At 37.3% G+C, this 25,974-nt stretch overlaps 1 protein-coding gene across 11 annotated transcripts in view; it reads right to left on the reverse strand.

The window, feature by feature from the left end:
- The window catches only part of PUS10 (pseudouridine synthase 10), a 65,047-nt gene that overhangs the window by 15,344 nt on the left and 23,729 nt on the right, over positions 1–25,974 (reverse strand). For all 11 annotated transcript variants that reach the window (XM_037163769.2, XM_037163791.2, XM_053666882.1 and 8 more), the window contains 7 exons: positions 13,368–13,402; positions 9,673–9,784; positions 7,546–7,607; positions 7,204–7,249; positions 5,100–5,164; positions 3,641–3,726; positions 2,453–2,578 (listed from right to left, as the gene is read on the reverse strand). In XM_037163769.2, coding sequence (XP_037019664.2) covers positions 2,453–2,578; positions 3,641–3,726; positions 5,100–5,164; positions 7,204–7,249; positions 7,546–7,607; positions 9,673–9,784; positions 13,368–13,402 — 532 coding nt within the window. The remainder of the gene's footprint in view (positions 1–2,452; positions 2,579–3,640; positions 3,727–5,099; positions 5,165–7,203; positions 7,250–7,545; positions 7,608–9,672; positions 9,785–13,367; positions 13,403–25,974) is intronic.

Genomic DNA, 25,974 nt, shown 5'->3' on the forward strand with positions numbered 1-25,974 from the left:
CCCTGCTTTTCACGACTTTGAATATTTCTTGCCAATCCCTTCAATCCCTTTCTTTTTTGAGAAATCAGCTGACAGTCTGATGGGAATCTTCTGTGGGCAACTAACTGCTTTTCCCTTCCTGCTTTTAAGATTCTCTATCTTTAACCTTTGGCATTTTCATTATGAGGTGTCTTGGAGTGAGCCTCTTTGCATCTATCTTGTTTGGGACTCTGTGGTTCCTAGACTTAAATGACTCTTTACATCACCAAATTAGGAAAGTTTCCTTTCATTATTTTTTCAGATAGATTTCCAATTCCTTGCTCTATCTCTTCTCCTTCTGGCACCCCTATGATGTGAATGTTGGACCTCTTGAAATTGTCCCAGAGGCTGCTTATTCTATCCTCATTTTTTGGATTCTTTTTTCTTTTTGTTCTGATTGGTTGTTTTTTGCTTCCTTATATTCCAAATCATTGATGTGATTCTCAGCTTCATCCATTCTATTGTTGTTTCCCTGTAAGTTGTTCTTTATTTCAATTAGTGTATCTAATTCATTTCTGACTGGATCTTTTTTATGCTGCCGAGGTCCTCACTAAGTTCCTTGAGCATCCTTATGACCAGTATTTTAACCTCTGCATCTGAGGGATTGCTTATCTCCATTTCATTTAGCTCTTTTTCTGGAGTTTTGATCTGTTTTTTCATTTGGCTGTTTGTCTCCTTATTTTGGCAGCTTCCCTGTGTTTGTTTCTATGTATTAGGTAGAGCTGCTTTGACTCTGTGTCTTGGTAGCATGGCCTAATGTGGCGAGTGTCCTATAGGGTCCAGTGGCACAGCCTCCCCTATAACCCAAGCTGGGTACTCGAGGTGCGCCCTTTGTGTGGGCTGAGTACACCCTACTCTTGTAGTTGAGCCTTGATTGCTGTTGGCCAATCAATGGTAGGGATTTACCCAGGCCAGTCAGCTCCAAGGATTGGCCGTGATAACTGTCCTCCATGGAGGACCAGCTGTGCAAGGGCAGTGTGGTGGTGCTCCAATGTAGTCTTATAGCTGTCCACTGAGTGTGCTACTTCAGGAAGACAGTAGCACTATCTTTCTGAAAGATAGCAATGGTGAAGCACACAGCTGTTTCAGAGGCCCCCAGTAGCCCTATCCATTGTGGGGGCTTCCTTGGGAGCCAAGTAGTCAGAACAGAAAGGGAGTAAGGTGGCCCCAAAGAGAGTTTGAAAGACTTTTTAGGCCAAAGCTTTATTTTCACTTATTCATAACTTGGGTAAGTCTTATAAAATAACCAGATTAACTAGATAAAAGCTCATGGCAATAGCCTAGAGTCTACTGCTAAGATTTTGGAAAATATTAGGTTGCTAGGTCAATTTCTTCTTCATTCAGTAAACAATTCTTAAAGACCCTTAAAAAGAGGGCCACTCTGCCCTGACCTGCATGGCTCAGTTGGTTGAACATTATCCTGCAAAGCAAAAGGTCACCTGTCCCAGTCAGGGCACATGCCTGAGTTGTGGCCCAGTCCCTAGTTGGGGTGTGCGTGATAGGCAACCAATCAATAGATGTTTCTCTTCCTCTCTTTGTCCCTCCCTTCCCTTCTCTCTAAAAATAAATAAAATTTTTATTTAAAAAAAAAAAGAGGGCCAAGGGGCAGCCACATCTCATCTCAGTCACTTGCTTGCCATTCCTACAGCAAGCCTGTCTTAAGGTTTTTCAGAGAAGGAAGAAAGTCTAGTTGATCCCTCAAAAAATGATGTTCTAATTATGCTAGGAAACCCATTTCAAGAGTGATTTATATATTCACTGCCTACAGTTTTTCCTGCGGTACAACATGATTTCCTGTGGTTGAAATACCAATTGCTTTCCTCTAGCTTAATCCTAGGTGAAATCATGCGGCTTTATGTTGCCTTTGACCTAACAGGCCAATTGAGACAAAGAAAATACAAACCTGACAGGATCGGACTCATCCCACAAACCTGGGCTCATTAATATCTATGAAATTAAAACACAACACAGCTCCCATTAAGTCTTTGTAAAATGGTAGCTGTTGGTTTCTTTTCTCTGGGCTTCAAACTTCATCTGAGGCCATTTTAGTGGCTATGATGGAAGCCAGGCATTTGCCAGGCACTAAATGCGCAAACTGTACTTTAATTTCCTCATATTCCCTAAAAAGAGGTCAAGGCAGAGGTGTTCCAGGGTCAGAGCTCAAGTGCATTCATTTAAAGTAGTTTCAGTTGTTCTGAGTTTCCCCAGGAAAGAACAATCATTTTGAAAAAGGAAAAAAATCCTTGTGCACCTTGGCTCAAATCCAGCCAAGGTCAGAGAAGCTCAAACACAGCAATCCCTGTTATGGGAAAGTGCCAGGCAAGGGGCCCAGACTTGGTGGTAGTTTACAAAATGCAGAAATCTTCCCTGCCACTTCCAACAAATCTATTCATCAATGACAATGTATTTAAAACATGAATAATTTAATACTCACTCTCTGCTTTGAATACTGTCAAAAGATGATCTGAAATTAATTCTTCCACTGAAGATTCCAGCTTCCTTTCTCCATCAATTATCCAAGGAGTTTGTGGTAGATTCCTGGAGTATTTATTATACCTCCCTGCCAGAGACATATAAGGTAGGTTAGATGAAATGATGTAACACAATGGGATAAAAAGAAAAGCAACAACTATTTACTGAGTGCCAGTATCCTATGACAGTAACAAGGCTTAGCTTTCAAATGACTTATGATCTAATCTGGGGAGCCAACACATATACATATACATAACTATGTGATAATATTTAAGGTAACAATAGAAGAGATGACTAAAGACATGATATGAATCATTAAATGAGTTCTAAAGGAATCCTCAATATATTTATTAAACTGACTGGGTGACTGAACAAGTTATAATCCTACAGAGCACACCACGGATAATGTTTTTAAAAAGAGCAACTACTGCTTTCACACCTGATTAATAATACTTTCAATGTAATAGTCATCAGTGATAATATATTCCAAAGAGTTCAAATACAGAAAATTTTGAAGTTTTTGCAATTTAAAAGAAAACACTCTAACAGAATATGACTAATTGCTTTATGAATAAAGCCACCCTAAGGCTTTCATTACCCTGTTTCATTCAACAGTCAAAACTAAAGATAAATTTCATTTCAGCTATTACTATAAAACAGCTAAAGCTTTCAAAACAAAACTATCCGCTAGATAACCCCTTGGGAAAGTCAATACAACAGTTTTGTTTTGTTTTGTTTTGTTTTCAGACAGAAGCCAGTGTTTAGTCATTTTGCAGATAATAAAATTATGTTTTCAAGTTTGCTTTCATGTTATATTAAAAAAACTCTCTCCAAGGCTGTGTTTCTCCTGATACATTTTGGATCTCAACATCTACCCATATTTCCATTTGGCCATCTCTGGTGAAAACTATAAAACCTAGGAAGTGTTACTTCCCTTTGGCAAGGCATTTTAAATAACAGATCTCCTGAGTAGCCATTAAGAATGTCACACAATCTAAAATAAGCTTGGCTATCAGTCCTAGTTCTCAAAGAATTAACTAACCAGAACCTAATAACAACAGTAAGAAGAAAAGAGAGGACGAGTCAGTTGAGTTTTTCAGAAAGGAGGTAAGTTGACAGTGTAAGTATGTTGTCGACTTAAAATCTTTACCAGCCACAAAAACAGCACCATGAGCGCATTCAATTTCAAGAACAGTGCATACAGTCTTTGGTGAGTTTGGAGGACAAGGAAACTGCCTGCAAAAACAAAATAAATTTTATAGCTACTATGTTCCAGACATGATATCGAACCGCATAACTACAATGAATCAGCACTGTCCAACACCCAGCGCCTGAGTCTCTCGAGGACTAAGCCACTCCCTAACTTTAAGGTTAGGAACCAGAGGGCCTTTTAGGCCTCTAGAGTACAGCTTGTAGTACGCCAGCGAGACACTAAGTAAACCGGGGCCTGATTTCCTACTGCCTTTCATTCCCAGCAGGCCTCCTGTTCCCAGATAATAATTTCCAATAACCATGAGATTTCAGAGAAAAATTCGCATATATGAAGTAGAAGCCTCTCCAGGTTCTTTAGCCATTTTGCTGTCCATGAACACTACTTACAAAAATCCTCACTCATCAGGCTGAAGCTGGTATGTGGTGACACTGGTCACATGAGCCCCACCTGAGGGGAGGGTACTCCATCATTTTTCTCTCTTTTTTCCTTCTTGTTTCAACTATGACCTTGGGAATGAGACCAAACAGCCAAAAAAGGTAAAATGTGGCAGACCCTGACTTTTTAGCTAAGAAACTTCAACCTTGCACAGAGAAGAGCAATGTATGGCTTTATTCTCTGTCTACCCTCTGGGAACTTCCAAAGCCATGGACTTTAAATGACTAGACGTGGACTTAATGTACAATGCGTGGCTTGAAAATCTTGTAGAGTTTCCCAAGATATCTCAACAAAGAAATCACTCAGGAACTTAGGAACTATTGTTTGTAGACAGTAAGTGCCTTTGCTTTCTAAACTTTAATAAAAGTATTTCTATTCTGAGACTCATTTTTAGTCAGTAAAATATACAAAACCTTCTTTGTAATGGCATTGTTTGAAATTTATTCAAGGATATCCTAGAAGGATAACTATGATAAAATTTTTATTAAATAAAACAAACATACTGAGAATTAAAATACAAGGCTCATTATATTTCAACATTTTTAACAAGTGGGGAACTCCTGAGCCTTTTTCTCCCTCTCCCAGTGGTGGACAACCCTATAAAATGCAGAATTTCGACTGCAGAGTCAGTCAGGAAACCCGGCTCTAAATCCATTACTCTCTGTCTCCCAGTTGAAATCTTAAGCAAGTTAACTCCCTCTTTGAACCACAATATCCTCTTCTAAAGGGTAAATAAGTTGGACTTGATTCATAAGTTCAAACTGTTTTGACAAACATTCACTGACTACCACTGCATGCCAGGCACTGAGCCAGGGGTGAGGATACAGTGATGATGAAGGCACAATCCTGGTCCCTGAAACACATCCAGTCTCATCCTGGAGACAGATAATCCAGACTATCACCAACATTCCCTTTATTCTAAAATTCTACGATGCCTCCTTGTGTCTATACTTCTACTTACTTGCGGAAATCCTCTTCTTTTATCTTATTCAAAGCTTTCATAACTGCCATTCTAGTGAATACTGACTAAACAGGGTAAAATGAAAAGAAAAGACATTTTATCACCTAGACAAGAAAACAACAGAGGTGAAACAAAGAACATGGTTGGAGAAATTACGGTCTGCTATTTTAAACCATACTTCAAAGGGAGTAATACTTAATAGCATCAAGAAAATAAGTAAAACCTAAGGGTTCATATTATCAGTTCTGCATTTGGCCTCCTCCCCTCAAAATGTGGCATTTTTCAAATATAAACATGATGACATTGCAAGAAATGGGCTTTGAATAGCTTTTCCCAGACCTTCGAAGGAATTTAGATCGATTCATGTCTTTTCTTCTCCACATCCCCTCAGGGGCCACAGTATATAATTTAGGAGTTGGTTGCAGGGGTAAAAGGTAAAACACAGCCGAACAGCCTACCTGGCCTCCAGCAACTCAACATCACTCACCAGCCATAAAGTAAACAAACCCACTACAGTGAATAGAAGAGAATCTACAACAAATGTCCCACTTAGGGGTTTTTAAATAAGAAAAGCCAAATCACATGGTAGGCATATAGAACTCATTTGCCCATATACACATGGTTTGCTATGATAAATCACAATTACTTCTTCTGTTATGAGAGTTACACTTGACTGAAAAGGGGCACAATGAAGACATCTCAACAGTCTACTGTCAAGGCAATGATTTTCTAAACCACATTCCAGGGAACCCCAAGGTATCATTGGGTTAGAACTGAAAATTAAATGCTTGTTTGTTCAGACAAGAAATATTAGGCCTGAAAGAATTTCAAAAGGTCATTCAATTTATTCCAAGATGTAAGCCGGGAAAACTACAGTTAAGACTATGCAACGCCCACTGGCCAAATGGTGTGGTGTCTAAGAAGCTTTGACAAAAATTCCCTTAACCTATAAGGGAATTGATTTGATGCTGGCACATGTACACTTCCTAAAAGATAACAAAAAGTAAACCCAGATCTTCAATATAAATATGGTTTACAGTCATTAGGACAGAGCCTCTCAACTGGTATGGCAAAGCAGTGGGCAGCAATTCCTGTAGTTCATAAGGGCTGAGGAGCAGGGCTTGAGACAATGGGGACCCCCAGGCCTACTGCTTTCAACTTAGAGCAACTTCATCTACGAATCTCAGGGTGCTGAACAAACATGGTGACGTTCAAGGTATACCCGTGACGTGAGACAAGTAAGAAAACACTGCTTTGGGCTTGGTTTGGATTTCTAATTATTTCTGCATAGGGCATTCAGCAAATGTTACAACACCTCCTCCCCACCCATGAGCCAGTTCTAAAAGGCCCAGAGAGTAGTCAAAGCACGAGGAAGGCCAAATGAAGTTTCTTTGACAATAAACTTAATATTCTTTTTAACAACCAGAACAGTGAAATAGATGTCAATAATTTAGGGATGCCTGAACCTGCACAAAACCAGCTAAGTAACTGGGACATGAAAGCTTGCCAATGTCATTCCACGCCATTCTATCTAACTGAAGCTAAAAGTGAATGCCAACTCATTTGCTCATTAACATGAAGACCAGCTCACATCAGACAGTAAAGGGGAGTTTCAATAAAATGCCCTTTTTGCAAATGTATCTTGTAATTCTTGTTATTAATTCTAAGTGAAAAAATAACAATAATAAAATAATTTTTAAAACACCAATTGCTAGAAAATGGATATTAAACAAAAATTTGGAATGCTGTTGAACTCACCACGGATTTTCCCAGATGACTAATTTTGGGAATTAAAATCTAAATGTCAAATATTCCCACTGGGTAACGGAAACATCACCGAAACCCAGGTTTCAAATTCCACACCAGGGCAACAAGCCACACAGTGACACAAACACAGGAGAAGGACTGCATGTCCCAGCTTCCTAGCCAGAGGCAAAGGTGCTGACAATTGAAAAAAATTTTAAAAATGTAGAAAATGAAGAGATTTAAAGATTGATTCTTAATAGATTGCCACGTTACTAATGCAGACCTTTTGTTGTTGTTGTTAGTTTGAATACTCAGCTCAGATAAAACTTACTAAAGAATAAGAACCAGGAATCCTTACCTGTTTGTTTTTGGCTGGCTTGAAACAATCTGGGCATATTGCACGTCTAAGTAAAATTCAAGTTAATATAAAAGGTTAATGAGTTTATTTTGGGGTGGATATAATTCAAATACATTTTATACAACCTGGATTCTAAACTCAGGATATCAGGAGTAGACAAAATAATTCCCCATACAAGCCACACTGGTTTGCCTAGACCTTTATGTTAGCACATTTTAAACCTACTAAGACATTACAACTTCAGATATACTGATTACAAAGAGGAGCAATACTATTTTCATGAAAACCAAAAGGCATTAACAATGTTACACAGTCGACGTTGTTGTTTACGTGGGGACTTACAGGAAGTGGCAATCCTCAACTGTTTCTGGGTGGGCAAAGAGCACACTCACTTCAAACAGGCTCTAAAAGTTATAAAGACAGTTTAAAAATGAGCAAAATAAAACCAACATCTAACAATTTATGAATGGAAACTGAAATTAACTCTCAAACACTGGCTCAGAAAGAGTGACAAGAAAAACTGGAAATCCTGCTATTAAGCAGCTATAAAGAAAATTCTCTTTTCTTTTTTTGACTTCTAAGTTTCAATCATTGAGATCCTACCAAAAAAACAAGTTTAAAAGAAATTTTAAAATAAATTTGTACGATTTTTGTACATGTATATAAATTAGGTGTGAGGATGAATGAGAATTCAGGGAATTGGAAGAGATAACCAAAAGAAATAAAGACTTGTCCCAGTCAATGCTGTGGTTAGAATTATTAGCAAAGCAAAAAGCATTTTATTCATATGCTTAAAAACACTTTATGAGGCTTTTATAAAGTATTCAAACTTCTTAATAATTTTGAGTTTTAAAAAGAGATCTTAATTTTTTTCTTACTACAAAAGCAATACATACAAATTGTAAAATAATCAAATACAGAGTGGATTTTCAATCTCACTTGACTGAGGGAGAACTAGTAACAGTTTGGTGTGTTTCCTTCAAGCTCTTTTTATGAATATAAACATAAATGTACAGTATATACTTCTTAGAATATTAAACATACTTTTGGATAATTGCTTTATTCAATGAATAAAGCAACTGGACATCTTTTCAACTATATGAACTACTGGATATTTTTGTTGTAGTAAGTTTTTCTATTATTAAAAAATGCTAAAATAAACATCCTTGTACATAAAAAAGCACAATTTCTTTTCACACTCTTGTACACTGACTTCCACAAAGAATATATAAAATTCCACATTGAGAAAAAGGTATGAATGCCACACCATGTGACAATCTTAATTTTTTTATTGAGTACTGTGTTTATTGAATGTATTGAATCGTCAGCAAGCTTATTAGCTACCCTAGAATCATATTTTTTCGCTCTCTATTCTAATCTACAAAATAAAATTAAAATTACAACCCATTCTTTTTACTCAAGACAACTTCAGTCCTTCTGAATCTATTAGAACATTATTACTGCTTTTGTTTTCTATTTTCTGTTCTGATTCAACATGTAAGAAAATTATTTGTGCTTCAAAGTAAAACCTGAGGTAAAAATATTTTGCAACAATGACTTCTCTAATTTCCAAAGTACTTTCATTGCCTCATTTCCTCTTTATACTATCTGTGGTGGCTTTATTTTCTATTCTTTCAGTATTCAGTTTACAGAATAGTCAGTTTATTCTTATTAACTGAGGGAGACAGAGCTATATAATTCAGAATAAGGAAAGAAAAATTTTTTAACTCTTCAATTTTGAAAGGTGGTTTTATGATTTTACTTGAATAGGGGTGTGTCTGGTATTTGGGGAATTTCCTTCGAGCAAAATGATGAAGCAATGAGGCCATACTATTAAAATCTAACTTAAGATGAGCTGGAAATATGTCCTGTTTCCGCGTCCGGAAACTTGTTGATCTCTTCACTAAAGTCCAGCCCACTCCAGGGACTGCAGCAAGGTCTGCTCTGGAGCAGTGGTGATGGCTAAGTGGTCTGGCTTCAAGGGCGGTCTCTGCCAAACATTAAACAGAGAGACTTGAAATACCAACCGGGTGGCACAGATCAGCTGTAGTTGAGTAGATTCTGTTTACTTGAAAACAAGATTAGCCACAGATAAGGAAATTTAAATAGTCTAGAGTTGACTCCTCACACGCTGCACTATTTATATATTGCTTTGTAACAGTAAATCTGTCTCTACAATTAAAATGTAAATATACTAAAGGCTTAGATTCATTTCTAACCTTTAAAGGTGAATTAGTGTACAATGCACCTGTTACACTTCTAAATCTTGGATCAGAGTTTTTAAAAAAGAAAGAAAAACTTTAACTTCAATTTAAGACTGTCAGAAATTAACATTTGAAAGGCTTAAAAAAAATCCGGCATTGGATTACTTAAAGGGAAGGTTCTTTTGTCTAACCATACCTCTACCATATAATGAAATAAAACGAGTAAAACCAAGGATAAAAATTAACAGTGCTGATGCCCCAATACCTTTCCATCAACAGGAACACCCAGTTCCTCTGAAAACAGCGGGTGAGTTATCCATTTGTAGGCTTCTTTTAGCTGAACTACGTCATTTCTTCCCAGCGACAGATTCTGCTTTCTGAATAACAAAAATTAATTCACTGATATGAAAAACTTCACTTCTTCTACTAAAAGCAAGAAATTATGCAATTATTTAAAAATATCTACCAACCACCTACTATGTCCCAGGCACTATTTTACACATTAGCTAAAAAGTAGAAAACAAAGCAGACAAAAATTCATGAAGTCATGAACCTTATATTCTAGCAAAATCAAGAAACTGTTTTTTAAAATGGCATATAAGATAGTTTACAAAGTTCCAAATACAGAAAGCATACTAATGAGTTTTTCTGAATTAGAATTGCCAGATTCCAGAATTTATAAAACACATCAGAATGCAGAAAGGTGGGACAGAGATTATTTATTGTTCAGAAACTACAAAACTGTATGTTACAATATCCAGACCGAAATTGTTTACATCTATTCTCTTCCTGATAATGAAACTTACTTTTGGGAAATCAGTGTAAAACCTGTACTTTTCTTTACTTCTGAAGAAATATTAAATCCTGAAGTATCAATGCTCTGAAATGCTCATCAACTTAATATCAGATAAATGTCTGAATAAAAATCTGACATTCCCCCCATATCTACTGAGCCAGTAGATAGGTTTAGGGAAGTCCCAATTATGACTTCTAGCTTTTAGTTTGCAACCTAAAGCGTGACAGAAAGGAACTGAGGTAAGAGGAAAGAAAAACATGATATGATAGTATTAAAACTGCTCTACTCTGCTGAGAACACTGCAGTATCAATAATAAACTAACAAGCCCATATCATTCATATAATTAAAATTTCAAATCAGTCTTATAGCTATTCACAGGGCTACTTTTAACAAGAGATATTAAGAGCCAACTTGTGACTCATTTCTTTAAATGTCTAATTTTCACTGCTAGAAATGACTACTTAGAGTCAACATCCATTATAATTTAATTCTTCAAGACCAAAAGAAAATACTAAACAAAGGTTGAAAACAAGAAAGTAATTTAGCTAATGGCGAAATTTAATTGATCTTTAAAAACAAATATATAAAGACCATTGTTCCTTTAAAAATGCAAATTAAGAAAGAGTTTATCTAACTCATTCTTATCCACCTGGGAATGTAACTGGTTACAAGGAATGCTTTCATATGGTTTGGTACTGTGGTTTAACAATGAAATACCCAGATAAGCCCTACCTCAGAAAACTAATCAAATTACTTCTCTACATTACAGAACTTATTCAAACACAAAGTGTTTGAGCTTCATAAACTGTTCCTAATTCCCTAAAAATCAGAAATATTTTAGGTATTTGAAAAGACAATCTTGATATGGAATCAATAAAAAGCATCACGACTGAAAGGTAAAAATTAGTAAATGAGAATACATTTTAAAGGATAAAAAGTTGAAACAGAGGATACAAGAATAGAAAACTATTTAAAAACTGATTATATCCTAGAGTACAAAGGGCTGCAGAAAAAGCTAATCCTAAAGATGGGCTAAAACATTACTCATTATGTATTTAAGAAAGCTTGTATTTTTTAAAATCCTCATCCAAGGATAGTTTTACTGATTTTTTTTTTAAAGAGAGAGAAACTCGGCAGGCGGCGTTGGGAGGAGAGGGAGAGAAAGAGAGAAGGAGAGAAATGAGAGAGAAACATGGATCAATCGGTTGCCTGCTGTACACGTCCCAACTGGGGATCAAACACGCAACCTAAGGTATGTGCCCTGACTGGGGATCAAACACACAACCTTTTGGTGTATGGGACAAGGCTCCAACCAAATGAGCCAGCTGGCCAGTGCAGAAAACTGGTATTTTTAATCCTTCATAGTCTTTGAAGTATATTTAGAGTTTCTCAGTCCAGTTTAAAATAAATTAAATTAAATTAAACGAAAAACCCTTAAACTATATGTATTTTTTTCCTTCTGGTTTAAAGAACTAGGGGAAAGGGTTAACACATCTTGGAAACCTTAACCTTATATATAAGGAAAAAATACAATACTTAAAGTGCCAGATTTTCGATCCTGCAAGTTGAATGTGGCTGGTAACTTTTCTAGTATAACTTAGGGTAAATGTTTTCACAGAGGTCCCTAGCATATCCTGATGGTCCTTTAGAGGAATTAGTAGTCATTAAGGTAAATTCAGTCTCAATTTAGTACTTAGTAACTGCCTTTCCCTCCCTTGTCAGGTAACTGCTAATGGGGATGTCCACTGCAATCACTGTTGCTATAGATACAACATGACTACCAACTAGAGCAAAGATGAACGAAAATATCCAACACAATTTTTAATGAATTCCTCGAATTAATTATTTAATGGTAATTCTTTCACAATCTTTTGAATGTAAAATGACCTAGGGACACTGAAGATAAAGATTAATGTTCTTTTTATATTTTTGTTGTTCCTATATCCCTATATTGAATATTGAACAAGATCTTTGTGAAGAACTAATAAAGCTTAGTTTAAAACCCTTCAATAAAGAATAACAACAGCAACTCACAAGCAATGTGGATGGAAAATGAAAAATTCAGAAGATACCGTATTAACAGTGACCAGAGGGGAGGCTGGATAATGGGGGAAAGAAGGGGAAGGGTCAAGTCAGGGAATATGTATAAAGGACCCACGACCAAGGACAACAGGAGGGAGGATTAAATGTGGGAGAGGTGGGATGGGCATGGCAGGGGAGAGCAATGGGGGGAAAAATGAGGACAACTGTGATTCAACAGCAATAAAAAATTTTTTTAAATAATAATAAAACATGAAATACTTGACTATTTAGTCAGGGGCACTGACCTCTTTTCCGTTAGATGTCAAATTAAAAAAATAACAATAACAGTAAACACACACACACAGAAAATACTATGTTCTATACACTAAAAAATGTCTCAAATATAATATCAAATTGTATTATGCCAGAATCACAAGCACTTGAGACTAACCTAACTAAACTCCAAAACCTTGAATAAGCATGTGGTTATTGCCGCCCTTAAAATGCAGATGTGAAATATAAAACAAACTAAAACCCCCAAAAAAGTGATTAAGTGATCACCTTTTAAAATAAATCACTTAACCAAATACTAGATTTTAATACAGACATCTATGCTTCTCTCTGATTTTTTCTCTCCAGTGCACCCAGGAACCTCCAGGAGGCACATGGTCTTTCTTCAAACTGGTAGAGAAATTTCAGTTTTAAAATCCAAAAAGCTCTGGACAATTAAGCATTTTTTTCTTAGCTCAGTTGGCAACCAAACTCTGACTTGAACACGTGAGACTGTTTAGAGACTTTGTTTATTAAACTTAGTTTCCAAAATCAGTATAAAATTTACTCTTTTAAAATAACTTGCCAAACTACATTATATAAGTGACCAACAAATATAAAGTATGTATTTATATTAATGTTAAATCTACAAAAAAATGAATCTTTTCATAGACTGCTAACATGCTATGCAAATAAACTAATTCAGCAAGGCTGACACCTAAATTTGTACTATAAAAATTTTCTTTGTGCCAATTTCTCTAGTAGCCAGTGAACTCACTCTAAAAAAGTAGATAGTAGTAGTAAAAGTACTTTAAGAATCAGGTAGATTATATTTAAATGGTGGTAAAAATTCCCTACCTAAATTACTTACCCCATTTCCTGTTTTACCAGCAACCATGCAGCATGCTGTAGGCAATTTAGTCACACCCAGAAACAAGAGAAAAGGGAAAAAATGTTTATTGAAATGAAGTTCCAATATCATTACTAAAGTGCTTAACTAATTTGCTAATCAAACTCCCCTTTTTGGGTGAGAAGTTAGTGTTCCGAAATGTGGCAGTGACCTCAGCCTCATTTACAATCAGAAATGAAGTTAAGATGTCACTCTGCAACAGTGACTTGCTGTGGCCTAGGAATTCAACAGGGGTATCCCCCACCTCCCTACAGATTTCTATTTCTCATTAATGAGGTACAAGTGTTTTTTAACATGAGTAGCTTACATTTTTTCTCAAAATATCTTATTATTTCATAGGGAAAAGCCCAAAGTAACTGAGTACCTACTATGTTCCTAAAACACAGACTTGAAGGCTTAGCTTTGTTTTTATCTTTTAAGAGGGACAACACATTTTTAACTATATCTAATTAATAACACATGTAAAGTGTTTACAAGTAAAAGGTACATTTAATGTCTGGCACTCAATCCACTGAGCCACACCAGCCAGGGCTGTACCTCACTTTGGAATACAACAAAAACTAAGGTAGGTGGTAATAAACTGATGGCTAGATATATAATAAAGCAAATATAGAAGAAGAGTAACAACTGTAGAATCTAGGTGGGAATATGGGTGTTCACTGGACCATTCTTTCAGCTTTACTATATTTTTGAAATTTCTCATAATAAAATGTTAGGGAGAATGTTCTGGGAATGACTAATAAAACAACTGAGAAAATTGCTAAAATGAAGAAATAACATTCACAATCATAGTCATGATGCGGATTAAATAAAGTTCAGGAAAAATGCTTTGCACAGTAAGCATGTGATACTAGGATTTCCCAGTGTGCCATCAGACTCCCGTAGCTTTCACCTTGAAGAAAGGTTATGACATGTTCTGCCTCAGTATGCAGCATTCTGTGCAGGTGACAGAAGAATACATGTGTAAGTCCATAAAATACCACATATTGTCTCTATCACTGGCCAGTCATTATTACTCACATCCATCTCAAAACCTAGTTACATCTCTCTGTCTGTCTATCTACTGGGGTGGCCAAAAAGTTCATTTAGTATTTTCCGTACAATGGCTCTCCAAGCCATTACTACATGAAATGTTAAAGGGATATATTTAAGAAAAAGAAGATCAAAACTATGACCATTAAAAAGGCAACAAATTCACAACTATCAACTGAATCTTAAAAAACAAACTAAGCAACCAGAACAGGAACAGAATTATAGGTATGGAGATCATTTGGAGGGTTATCAGCTTGAAGAGGAAAGGGAGAGAATGAGGGAAAAGGTGCAGGGATAAGAAGCATAACTGGTAGGTACAAAATAGACAGGGAGATGTCAAGAACAGTATAGGAAATGAAGAAGCCAAAGAACTTATATTAACAACCCATGGACATGAACTAAGGAAGGAGACTGCTGGAAGGAAGCAGGGCACTGGGCACAGGGGGACACAAGGGGAAAAATTGGGACAACTGTAATAGCATAATCAATAAAATATATTTTTTTAAAAGAAAGTCTATGGGCATGGTATAATGTACAAACTACTAGCACTCAGAAGACCTGGCTTTGGTATTTCCTAAATTTCCCCATTCAATTCCTAATGTGTAAAAATGAGAGAACTAGACAAAGTTAATTACAATTTAAAATTTTCTGAATGGCTAAAATTTATCATTATCAAGCTTCAGTTAGTATACTGTTTTATAATAATCTATTAAGATTTGCAGTACTTAGAGATCATTAAAAAAAAAAGAGCAATTATCCTAAAGCTGAAACCTTGTAGTCAATGCTGCCCACCTTCCTTCAGCCTCTATACTTTAAAAAATCAATAAATACGGGTTTCCCCACCTATAACAGGATAGTAATACTCCCCGTGCAGGAATATCGTAAGGATTTAAAGAAACTGTGTATGTGAGGAACTGAGTAAGACTCCTGGCATATACTTAATAAATGATATAACTATTGTTGTTTTTAAATTAAAACCTTACCTGCAATTCACAAATAATAAAATTATTATCCCTTAAAAGATTGACAAGATTTGAGCTCTTTTTCTCAGACCCCACACTACTCTACTATAGGTAGTTCTGGAACCTCCCTCATCAATGAAATCCTCTTGAGTCTCTGAGCTACAGAGAAGCATCTTATCTGTCCCCTGTGTTCTTTTTCAGTAACCTGTTTCTCCCCTCTTTTGAGGCAAACTCTGTTCTCTACAGCCACTTCCAGGTGAGGCCACCAAGTATGCAATGTTTACTGTCATCCTCCAGTTATAAATTCGGGCCAAACTGGAGGTTGCCAAGGGAAACCGGATTACCATTTGTAACGCGTAAAATTAAATCAAATCTCTTCAGTACCTGAGATGTGCTAAAGGGTTTTTCCTTCCTGATCCTCTGCGGGCTCCCTGCTCAAGCCCGCCAGGACCTAATCACACAGCAGGGGCTGGTGGGCTGAATCCCAAAGAAGTCGGTGTTGCTCAATTATTCCATTTTTACCACATGCCAGCAATGCCCTAAACCTGCTTCTTCTGAGGAAAAAGAAGTTCTCCCTTTTAGGTCACCAACATAATTTTAAATTTATAAATCATCTATTCTGTAGTCAACAGGAAAGCTTCATTCCCCAGGGTAAGCAATTTAATTCCTCCCCCTCAAAAAAGTCAAATGTCATTAAAATTATCAAGTTTAATCAAATTTGATACCAAAGGCATTTCCAGGAGTATATCACCTCCTGAAAATTCAAGAACCACACAATTTAATCTTGGACTGTGCTTTAAACTAAGCAAGTTCAAATTGGGACACTCGAATAATATGCTTGTAAAGTGCTTGTGTACTCTGGATACCCCCACACACACCCCATGGCAAGTCTATGCCTTCCAACTTAGAGGTCTGAGGTGAGAGTTCATCCAGCACCGAACAATGAGAGTGGGCGATGGAGGCCAGAGACCGAGGCTGATTCAAGCACAGGTGGCAGGAAGGAAGAAGAGAGGGAGAAAGAGAGGGATTAAAAATGGTATGTTGGGGAACCACAGTTTTAGTCAAGTTGGAGCTTAGGGTATGTATATGTGTACATAAATGTGAGTAAGGGGTTCAACCGCTAGAAACAAAACTGGAAAGATCAGCAGATTTTGAGTGCTAAGCTAGAGCATGAATCCAAAGACTGAAACTATAACATGAGAAATGCCACATTTATCTATCTACAAAGTCCCATAGCACCACGAAGAAGAAAAATACTAATCTATAATTCATCAAGTCACAATATAACTATCACCTCCACACTATTGGGGTTTTTTGTTTTGTTTTGTTTTTTAGATTTAAAGTCAATAATTTTTTTTTACTGTACTTTAAAAAATATTGTATTTATTTATTTCAGACAGGGAAGGGAGAGAAACATCAATGTGTGGTTGCTTCTCATGCACCCCCTACTGGGGACCTGGCCTGCAACACAAGCATATGCCCTGATTAGGAATCAAACCAGCAACCCTTTGGTTCACAGGCTGGTGCTCAATCCACTGAGCCACACCAGCCAGGGCTCTTTATCACTATTTTTTTTTCATGAGGTGACTTAAGAGGAAAATAAAATATTTCTCATACCAAAATATTTCTTCAACATAGAAAATATAGTGTAAAAAAGGCATATGTTCCAGAAAAATGACAGAATATTATTGAGAAAGTCCACTTTTCTCATATATGTTACTTATCTGGCCCTTATAGACACCCGAGTCTATAATTCCTGAGAGAGGGAAACAAACACTAGACTAAGAGGCAAGCCCTGCCTCTAAATACTGTGTGATTACCTGCAAGGTGGTTTATCTCTCTGCACCTTGGTTTCTCAACTATCACATAGAAGGGCTCTACACTTCATTATTTTGGGGGCACCACCTATGTGTTGAGATCTTTACTGAGAACACAGAGTCTCTGCCCATAGGGAATCCATTATCTATCAATAGGAGAGACTAAAGGGAATAAAGTGATAATAAAAGTTAATAATAACAATATTGATAAAAATAATAAAACTACATAACAGTGGTGGCCATGACAGGGATATACTTAGAGGGAACATGTAAGTCGTCCTCAGCTCAGTCTTGTAGGGGAAGAGACACCTAATCCGATCTCTAAAATTACTTAGAATTAACGGGGTAAATAATGGGGAAAGGATGTTCCTAAGAAAGAAAACTCTACGGTGCAAAAACCAGAGGGGGTCAGGAAAGTTCTGGCGACTGTAAGTCAATGGTCTCCAAAGAGCTGAGGGCATGTGGCTGGGGGGGGTACAAAGCAGGGCACAGGCCACAGATCATGGAACTACTGCCCCTGTGCTAAGGGGTTTAGATTTTACACTTACGGTGATGTGGTGCTACAGAAGGATTTTAAGCAATGGAATGGCATATCCATATTTGTCTTCAGGATGCTCACCCTGTTTGCGTGTGAATTAGAGGAGGAAGGTACATAATAAGGGAAATGAACACACGTAGTCAACTAAAGAAGTAATTCAAGCAAGAAATAGTATATTACAGCAGTGCTGCTGGGGACGGAGAAGAGTAGGCAGCTTCAAGTGATAATGAAGACACAAAGAAAACTTGGTGATTAGCAGTGACGTTGCAGTGGGTTTCTAAATTACTATTAATGCCCTTAAAACTCCAAAGTCTTTTAAATCCTACACATCTCTTGGTCTCATTAATAATAACAAAGACAGTACAATAACAAAGACAGACTTTTACCAATAGGGAAATGACAATAATTGTTGGAGCAGCTAGAGGTATATATTACCTGCCGCTCCCTGTTCTTCCTACACATACACTGCATACATATACACATTTATGTATTTTTCTTGCACACAAATAGCCAGTTGGGAAATAGGCTTTATAACAAGGGAAGTAACAATAGAAACTCTTCTCCCTTCTTCTCGGCCAGCATAACTGCCTGAGATTTCCTTTTTCTCCTCCTCCCCCCCACTCTCCAGTCTGCTACAAGCTTGAACATTTGCCTCAAAAGGGCCTGTTCTTCACCTGTGTCAGGTCTGGTGTCAGGTGTGGTGGCAGAAAGAAGAAGGTAAGAAAGGAAGGGAGAATATACTCCTACTACCCAGCTGGACTCCACCACTTAGCTGAGGTAAAGACTCTTCCCCTAGATCTCACCTCCACCCTCCCCTTGCCTCACCCCCACTCCTCTTTTCCCCACAGTCTCTGATATCAGACCCATGAAATAGTGACTAATGGTCTCAGTGTCTTTTGGTGAATAAAATTTCTGTCAGCTATGCATAACAACCTCTACATTATTTTTCCCTACAATGCTGAGAAAAAGAAAATGAAGAGAGACACAAGACCTCGCTGCAGCTTTTTCCTACTACTCTTGGCAATGAAATCCTTTAGGTAGTATTAAAAAGGTTGAATGGTTTTGACAGGCTAAAAGGGGAAACACAAAGACAAATCACCAAAGACAGAATGGATTTGCAGTCCAAATTAAGTTGTACAGTTCTACTGACCCAGTAACAGGAGAATTACTATTTCTAGGTTGTAAGTTTTAACAAGGAAAATTTCCATTGTGCTATCTGATATTCTAGGTGCTGATGCTTGCCTAGCTCTGAAGGATGTGACTGGAAATAATCATGAGGAAACTCTGGAGATGGGAAGGTGGAGTTGGAGTGGAGGTGGGGTGGGGAATGAGCAAAAACAGAACAGCTACAATGAATGAAAAGTTCTGACATAAAGAACAGGATAGACATAAAGACATGCATGGCTCAGTTTGTCTGTTAGTGTCATATACTAATGAGGGGCAAACTTGGCGACTAAACTTCATGTAACTCTAGAGTTAATAACCTCAGGGAAGCAAAGACATCTCAACAAAAACTGTTAACAGCTGGGTGTGGCTGAGAGGGGGCAAATATATTCCTCCTAGAATCTGAGTTTCGAAAACTAGCATCTTCAGTAAAATACTAGTAAAGTGAACTTGCAGATTCAAGAGACTTCAATGTATCAACTGATTTGATTTCAATAATCATAAATACAAGTTCACTTCAAAATTACTACTAAGAAAAACAGCTTTTAAAAGTAAATTTTGTTTTGAAATACCAAGGAGACAAATTAATTGTTAATTGCTGAGAATCTATTAATTGTTGAAAAAGGTCTCTTCAATATATAATTCAAGAACTCTAGAAGGAGAATTATTTAAAAATTATTCCAAGTTACCCCAGGAAAATTACAAGACTGGAAGTAGCCTGTGTGTTCAACTTGATTTATCCTGAATATATCCTTAGGGGTAAGGACTTATTTATTCAAGTTTTAAATTAATTTTTAGATATTACTTTTTAAATATACTAAAGGAACTTGGTATTATAAAATCATCAGACTCCTAGCTTCCAGATGGCAAAAAAAAGACCTTTCTGCACCCTGACCAGGAAAATCATCTCTAAATAAGATGAAGAATAAGAAACAGAAAACAGAAACTCTATCTAACAATGAAACAAGAAAATAATTCCTCACCCCAAATCTCAATATACAAGGACAGAAAGAAGATGCAGGAATGGAAAGCAGCAGAGCCCAGGAAGCTGATCCCTAAGCATCAGCAAATGGGGACACTTGCTCCTCCAAACCCTGCAAAGCTGAGGACGAGGCATTCGACATTGGAGGGTGAAACATGAGGCTAAAGGAAGAGGGAGGGGTGGAACGCTTGTATAAGGAATGGACTGACCCCCAGCTCCCCTTCCTTGACACCAAGCAAGAGCAGACAATTTTACTCTGGGAAATGAACTGGTGGTATCTGCATTCAGGAGCCCATGACAGGAGAACAGATGGAGTGAAGCCCTACAAGGAAAACGGGAGGGTTCAGTGAGAGTTTACAGTCTGAAAAGAGACCTGCAACTGCCTACCCTACGCTGCTTGGGCACTCAGGCAGCCAACTTTGTACCTCTCTGGACAAGGGATCACAGGGTTCCTCTTTGGATAAACTGGATGGTTTCTGAGGGAACACTTTCAGATAATTATACATGGTCCTTCCATTAAAATCTCAGTTTACTACTTTCAATACAATTGAAAGACCTAAACAAAGAACTCTTTAAATGCCGAGAAATTTGTTCCTAGATGAAAAGTTCCATAAAAATTAGAAATATAAGTTTGTGGAATGACCACAGACAAAGGTAAATGACAGGTTGGGAGAAATTAAATATATAAAAGACGAGTAACCATTATGTCCAAAGAGTCCTTACTAACCAATTTTAAAAACTCAAATAACCAAATAAAAAGAAACTCTAATGCTATTAAACATATGAAAAGATGTGAACCCTCCCTTGCAAATAAAATTAGAGCAAATTAAAACAAGACAATTTCTGCATGTTGGTTAGAAAGTATGAAAGAATATTATAATTCCTAGTTGCACAAGGGTATGAGGTTGCCCTACACTGTTGTAAAACAGTATCATCTTTTAGAGGGGCAAGCTGGAAAAACATATTAAAACTTTAATCAATTTAAACAGAACAGTTGTGTATTTCTTTGAATGTAAACCTCATTTCCCGCAAATACAATAGCTAACTTTAGAGGTGTTGAGGTAATAGAATGCTTTATAAGCTGTAAAATGTACACACACACCCCATGAACCCCAATCTCATTTATAAAAGAAAATTTTTCTCCAAGTTAATGAATTTTATTATAATTTGAAAAGTAGGTTATATGTCAAGCTATTTGTATTCGAGTCTTTCTAAATTTATCAAAGCCATGCACTGAAAACTTCTAACAAAATCTTCCCACATAAACAATAAACACCTCTGATCTCTTCAGGTTTAATGTGCCTGCCACCCCCTTCCCTCTCCAGGGCTTGCATCAGTAGTCAAAACCAGGATGGCAACGAGGTCATAAAGTACCCTAAGAAAAACATCAGATTTCAAGATAGAAAGAACTAAGTTCAAGTTCTCTTCCTACTTAGCAGCAAGTGATTTGGTGGAATTACTGGTAGGTGCTTTTTTGGTGCTTGATTCCTATCTGTAAAACAGGGAGAATGCTATTTCTTGTATAATTAAGTGTTTGAATGAGATAGTCTAACAAAGAAATGTTAACTGTTGTTTTTATAATACTGACTCTCTGTGTATAATTCAAAAGATATATTAAATTACTTCTTGAAGCACAATAAACAAAAGGGGCTTTCCTCAAGCCTTGCCCCTTCCAAACTTTCAGTTTTAGTTTTAGTCTAAATGTTTAAGGAAGGAGAAATTTGAAAAACTTTGTTGTGAATAGAAGTATAGAACAGCATCTGTATTGGGTCAGTTTCTAGCTATGAATGCTGGTTAACAGGCATGCAACACATAAAGGCAAATGATCAAGACAGAACTAACCACATACCCCAAAACAAAATGTAGTAAGATGCTGGGGATAGGAGAAAGGCGGAGGACTTGGACCTTCAATCCTCTCCAGTTTAAATCTTGCCAATATCTTTATTAAGATACCATGATATAGTATTAGGAAGGAAGACAAGGAGAGGGAAAGGGGGGAGGAGAAAGAAAAAGGGGGGAGAAAGAGATAGAAGCAGACACAGTGAAAGAGAATGAAGGAAAAAAGTACCACAGATTCCTAAGAATAATTTGGTGAAGGCTGTCTAACAGCAAGATCTAATGACAAACCTTTGGTGTGAGGGAAATTTCAAGTAAATTTCCAGAGAACGGCAGTGTGATGAGTTATATACCACCACTAATTTGTACAATATGATATAAAAGTAGAAGCTAAAATAACCAAACAAATTTTAAAAAGCCTCAGTTCATGAGATGTCACAAACAATTATTAAATACCTCATGAATCTAACAGATAATGGACTTTATCTGCCTTTTCTTCTATCTACCACTCTTCTGTTACATATCCTTAAACTCCGCACACATCATCCAGATCGTACGTCAGTAGTCCTTAAAGAGCTGAGGACATGTGGCTGGGGAGTGCAATGAAGAAAGCAGGCCTTCTGGGTGTGGATCCTATTAAATGCCAAAAAAGAATATGTACCCTACTGTAAATATTTTTTCACATATTTTCTCTTCATATTCTTCTGTATAATTACTTTGTAAAATAAATAGTGAACTGACAGATTTCCATTAGGGTTGTTATAGTACAAGAAAGGATTTCTAACCTCACAGATAAAAGGAACAGTACACTTTGGTTTTGGTAATTTGTTTGATGTAGTAAATAAAAATAATTTAACTATAATAAAAATCAAAATGAGACAAATGCAAGAATGATATCTTAAAAGTGAACAAATGTAGTTGGACTTCTGGGTAGAGAGAGAAGATCAAATGCAGGGAAGAACTTTTTCTAATCTTCTAAACCATCAGTACAGAGATTTGTTAAAAGCGCACAATCTACTGGAATGGAGACAGTGAGAGTGTAGGGAACAGCAATGATCTGGAAGATGAAAGGCAAACAGAAGAGTGCTACAGGACTTAGCAGACCGCCCCGGCAAAAAATGCTGAATCCTAACCCGGCAACAGGGCAAACTGATCCTCCACAATTAGCAAAAGTTTGAGGAATAAACAACACAAAGAAATTTGGAAGTAGGAGGAGCAAATAAAGGAAGATTGATTGAAATCTGTTTGAAAAAGAGGTAGATCCTTAAACACCATCCCCACTCCATGAAGTCAGGTGAATGTCCCTCCCTAATTCCTGTAAAAAACTATAGAGGCCTCTTCTTCCAGATGGTAAAAAGGGGATCTTCTGATTGGGAGTCATGAGCGACAATTACTTCACTGAATAAAGATAGGGATTAAGATCATGACATACACCAACTACTATTGTTCCCACATCAGTTTCTAGACCGTGGCAGTTCTCTGGAGAGGAGACTACATCTTCTGCGAAGAATGTGACCTACTCAAGAGGAAAGACCCAAAGATAATGACAATGGACACAGTAAAACTCCCAGTCAACCATCCCTCCCTGCTCGTGCACTCAGCTTTCAATTGCTTCTCATTTTGCTCTTAAATAAGACCAGCCAACCAAGAATCAGCAGACAGCTAAGGAGATCATCTCACATGGAAGAGACCAAAATAAACAGAAAAAGGCAACTTAAAAAAATTAGAGACAATGAAAAAACCTTAATAGGAAAATATAATATTCTCAGGAAGATAAAGAAAATACTGTTTATCAAATAAGGATAATATCCGATTTTTCTAATATACATATAAACATATGCAAAAGGTAGAAAACAAAATAGAAAAACATCACTGAAATTAAAACATGACATCAACAGTGTGGTGATTGCTAGGGGAAAAGGGTTACTATCAACAGAAACTACATAAATTAAACAAATGAAAGTTCTGGAAATACAAAAATGATAGCAATTAAAAACTCAGTAGATAGGCTTAACAGCATTTTAGACATAGCTGAAAAGAGAATCAGTGAACTGAAAGACAGGTTAGAAGACAAGACCCAAAATGATACAAGAGATTCAAAAGGATGCAATATTACAAAAAAATAAAAGGAAGGGAAGGAAGAAAGAGTCATGACAGATTCCATGAAAGGTCTAACATATGTAATTAGGATCTAAGGAGGAAAGACAGAATAGAGCTGAAACATATTTAAAGAAACAATAAGCCTGATAAAGATTTGTTAGCTGGGACACAAATAACATCGACCGTAAGAATAAAAAGCTAATGAATTGGATGCTATCAAAAGTAAAAATGTCTCATCTTTGACAGATATCATTAGGAAATTAAAGAGCAAGCCACAGTATGCAAAAAATACTTGTAATACACATACATAATAAGGATTGTATCTGGAATATATTAAGGGCTCCTACAACTCAATGAAAAAAAACAATTTTTTTATAATAGAAAAAAGATTTGGACTTCCGCCAAGATGGAGACGTAGGTGGAGGAACCAACCACCTTGCCTCTGTGCACAACCAAATCTAAGAACAACTATTTTTCACAACAATCACAACCAAGCCACACGGAAAATCGAAAATACAGAGTCCAAAGACAACTAAACACTCAGCTAAATCGGTAAGAGAAGCGAAACCAGCAGCAGAGCAGGTTGGCAAGAAAAAATCCCCGAACAGGTGGTGCTCGGCGCTGATCGCGGGCTGGCTACCGGAGTGCACAGGGAAGAGGCGTGGGGGGCTATCTCGGTCGGTCGCGCGCATCTGCGTGCGGAGAAACCAGTGAGAAGGGAAGCCTGCGCGGGGCAGCAGGCTCGCACAATTCCGATGGGATAAACAAGCCCAGGGCGAGTAGTGTGACTGGACGGGCTGGGCTAGCGGAGAGGACTGCCATTGCTCCCTCTCTGGCCACGCCCCCACATATAGCGTCACAAACCAGCGACCTGGGTCGCCCTGTCCTGGTAAACAACTAAGGCTTCGCTCCAAATACGGCACGAATAGACCAAAAATGGCTCTAGGACAACTCAGAGCCCCAGAACCCATAGATCTAAGCGATGAAGAAATAGCCAGTCTTTCAGATGCACAGTTCAAAACACTGGTTATCAGGATCCTTACAGAACTGGTTGATTTTAGTCACAAATTAGAGAAACATATGGAAGCTAAACTAATTGAAATGAATGGTAATACAAAGGAAACCAATAGTAATGGAAAGAAAATTGGGACTCAAATCAAGGGAGTGGACCACAAGGAAGGAAAAAATGATCAAACAGAAAAGAATGAAGAAATAAGAATTCAGAAAAATGAGGAAAAGCTTAGGAACCTCCAGGACATCTTTAAACGTTCCAACATCCGAATTATAGGGGTACCAGAAGGGGGAAAGGCACAGCCACCAGTGGAAAACTTATTTGAACAAATAATAAAGGAAAATTTCCCCAAACTGGCAAAGGAAATAGACTTCCAGGAAATCCAGGAAGCTCAGAGTCCCAAAGAAGTTGGACCCAAGAAGGAACATACCAAGGCACATCATCATTACATTAGCCAAGATTAAAATGAAGGAGAGAATCCTAGAAGCAGCAAGAGCTAAGGGAACAGTCACCTACAAAGGAGTTCCCATCAGACTGTCAGTGGATTTCTCAAAAGAGACCTTACAGGCAAGAAGGGGCTGGAAAGAGGTATTCCAAGTCATGAAAACCAAAGACCTACAACCAAGATTGCTCTACCCAGCAAAGTTTTCATTTAGAATGGAAGGACAGATAAAGTGCTTCTCAGATAAGACCAAATTCAAGGAGTTCATCAGCACCAAGCCCTTATTATATGAAATGTTAAAGGGACTTATCTAAGAAAAAGAAGATAAAAAAGATGAACAGTGAAAGGACAGCAAACTCACAGTTACTAACAACCACACCTAAAACAAAAGCAAACTAAGAGGACAGCTAGATCAGGAGCAGAACCATAGAAATGAAGATCTCATGGAGGGTTAGCAACAGGGGAGTGGGAGGAGGAGAAGGGGGGGAGAAGGTACAGAAAATAAGTAGCATAGACAGTAGATAGAAAATAGATAGGGGGGAGGGTAAGATTAGTAGGGGAAATACAGAATCTAAAGAATTTGAGACACATGTTCATGAACTAAAGGGGGAAATGGTGGGGGAGGGGCATGCAGGGTGGAGGGGAATGGAGGGGGGAAGAGAGCAAATGTAATGGCATAATCA

Source organism: Artibeus jamaicensis, unplaced genomic scaffold (genome assembly GCF_021234435.1).
Source record: "Artibeus jamaicensis isolate MK-2021 breed Jamaican fruit bat unplaced genomic scaffold, CSHL_Jam_final contig_465, whole genome shotgun sequence".
NCBI classification, from domain to species: domain Eukaryota; kingdom Metazoa; phylum Chordata; class Mammalia; order Chiroptera; family Phyllostomidae; genus Artibeus; species Artibeus jamaicensis.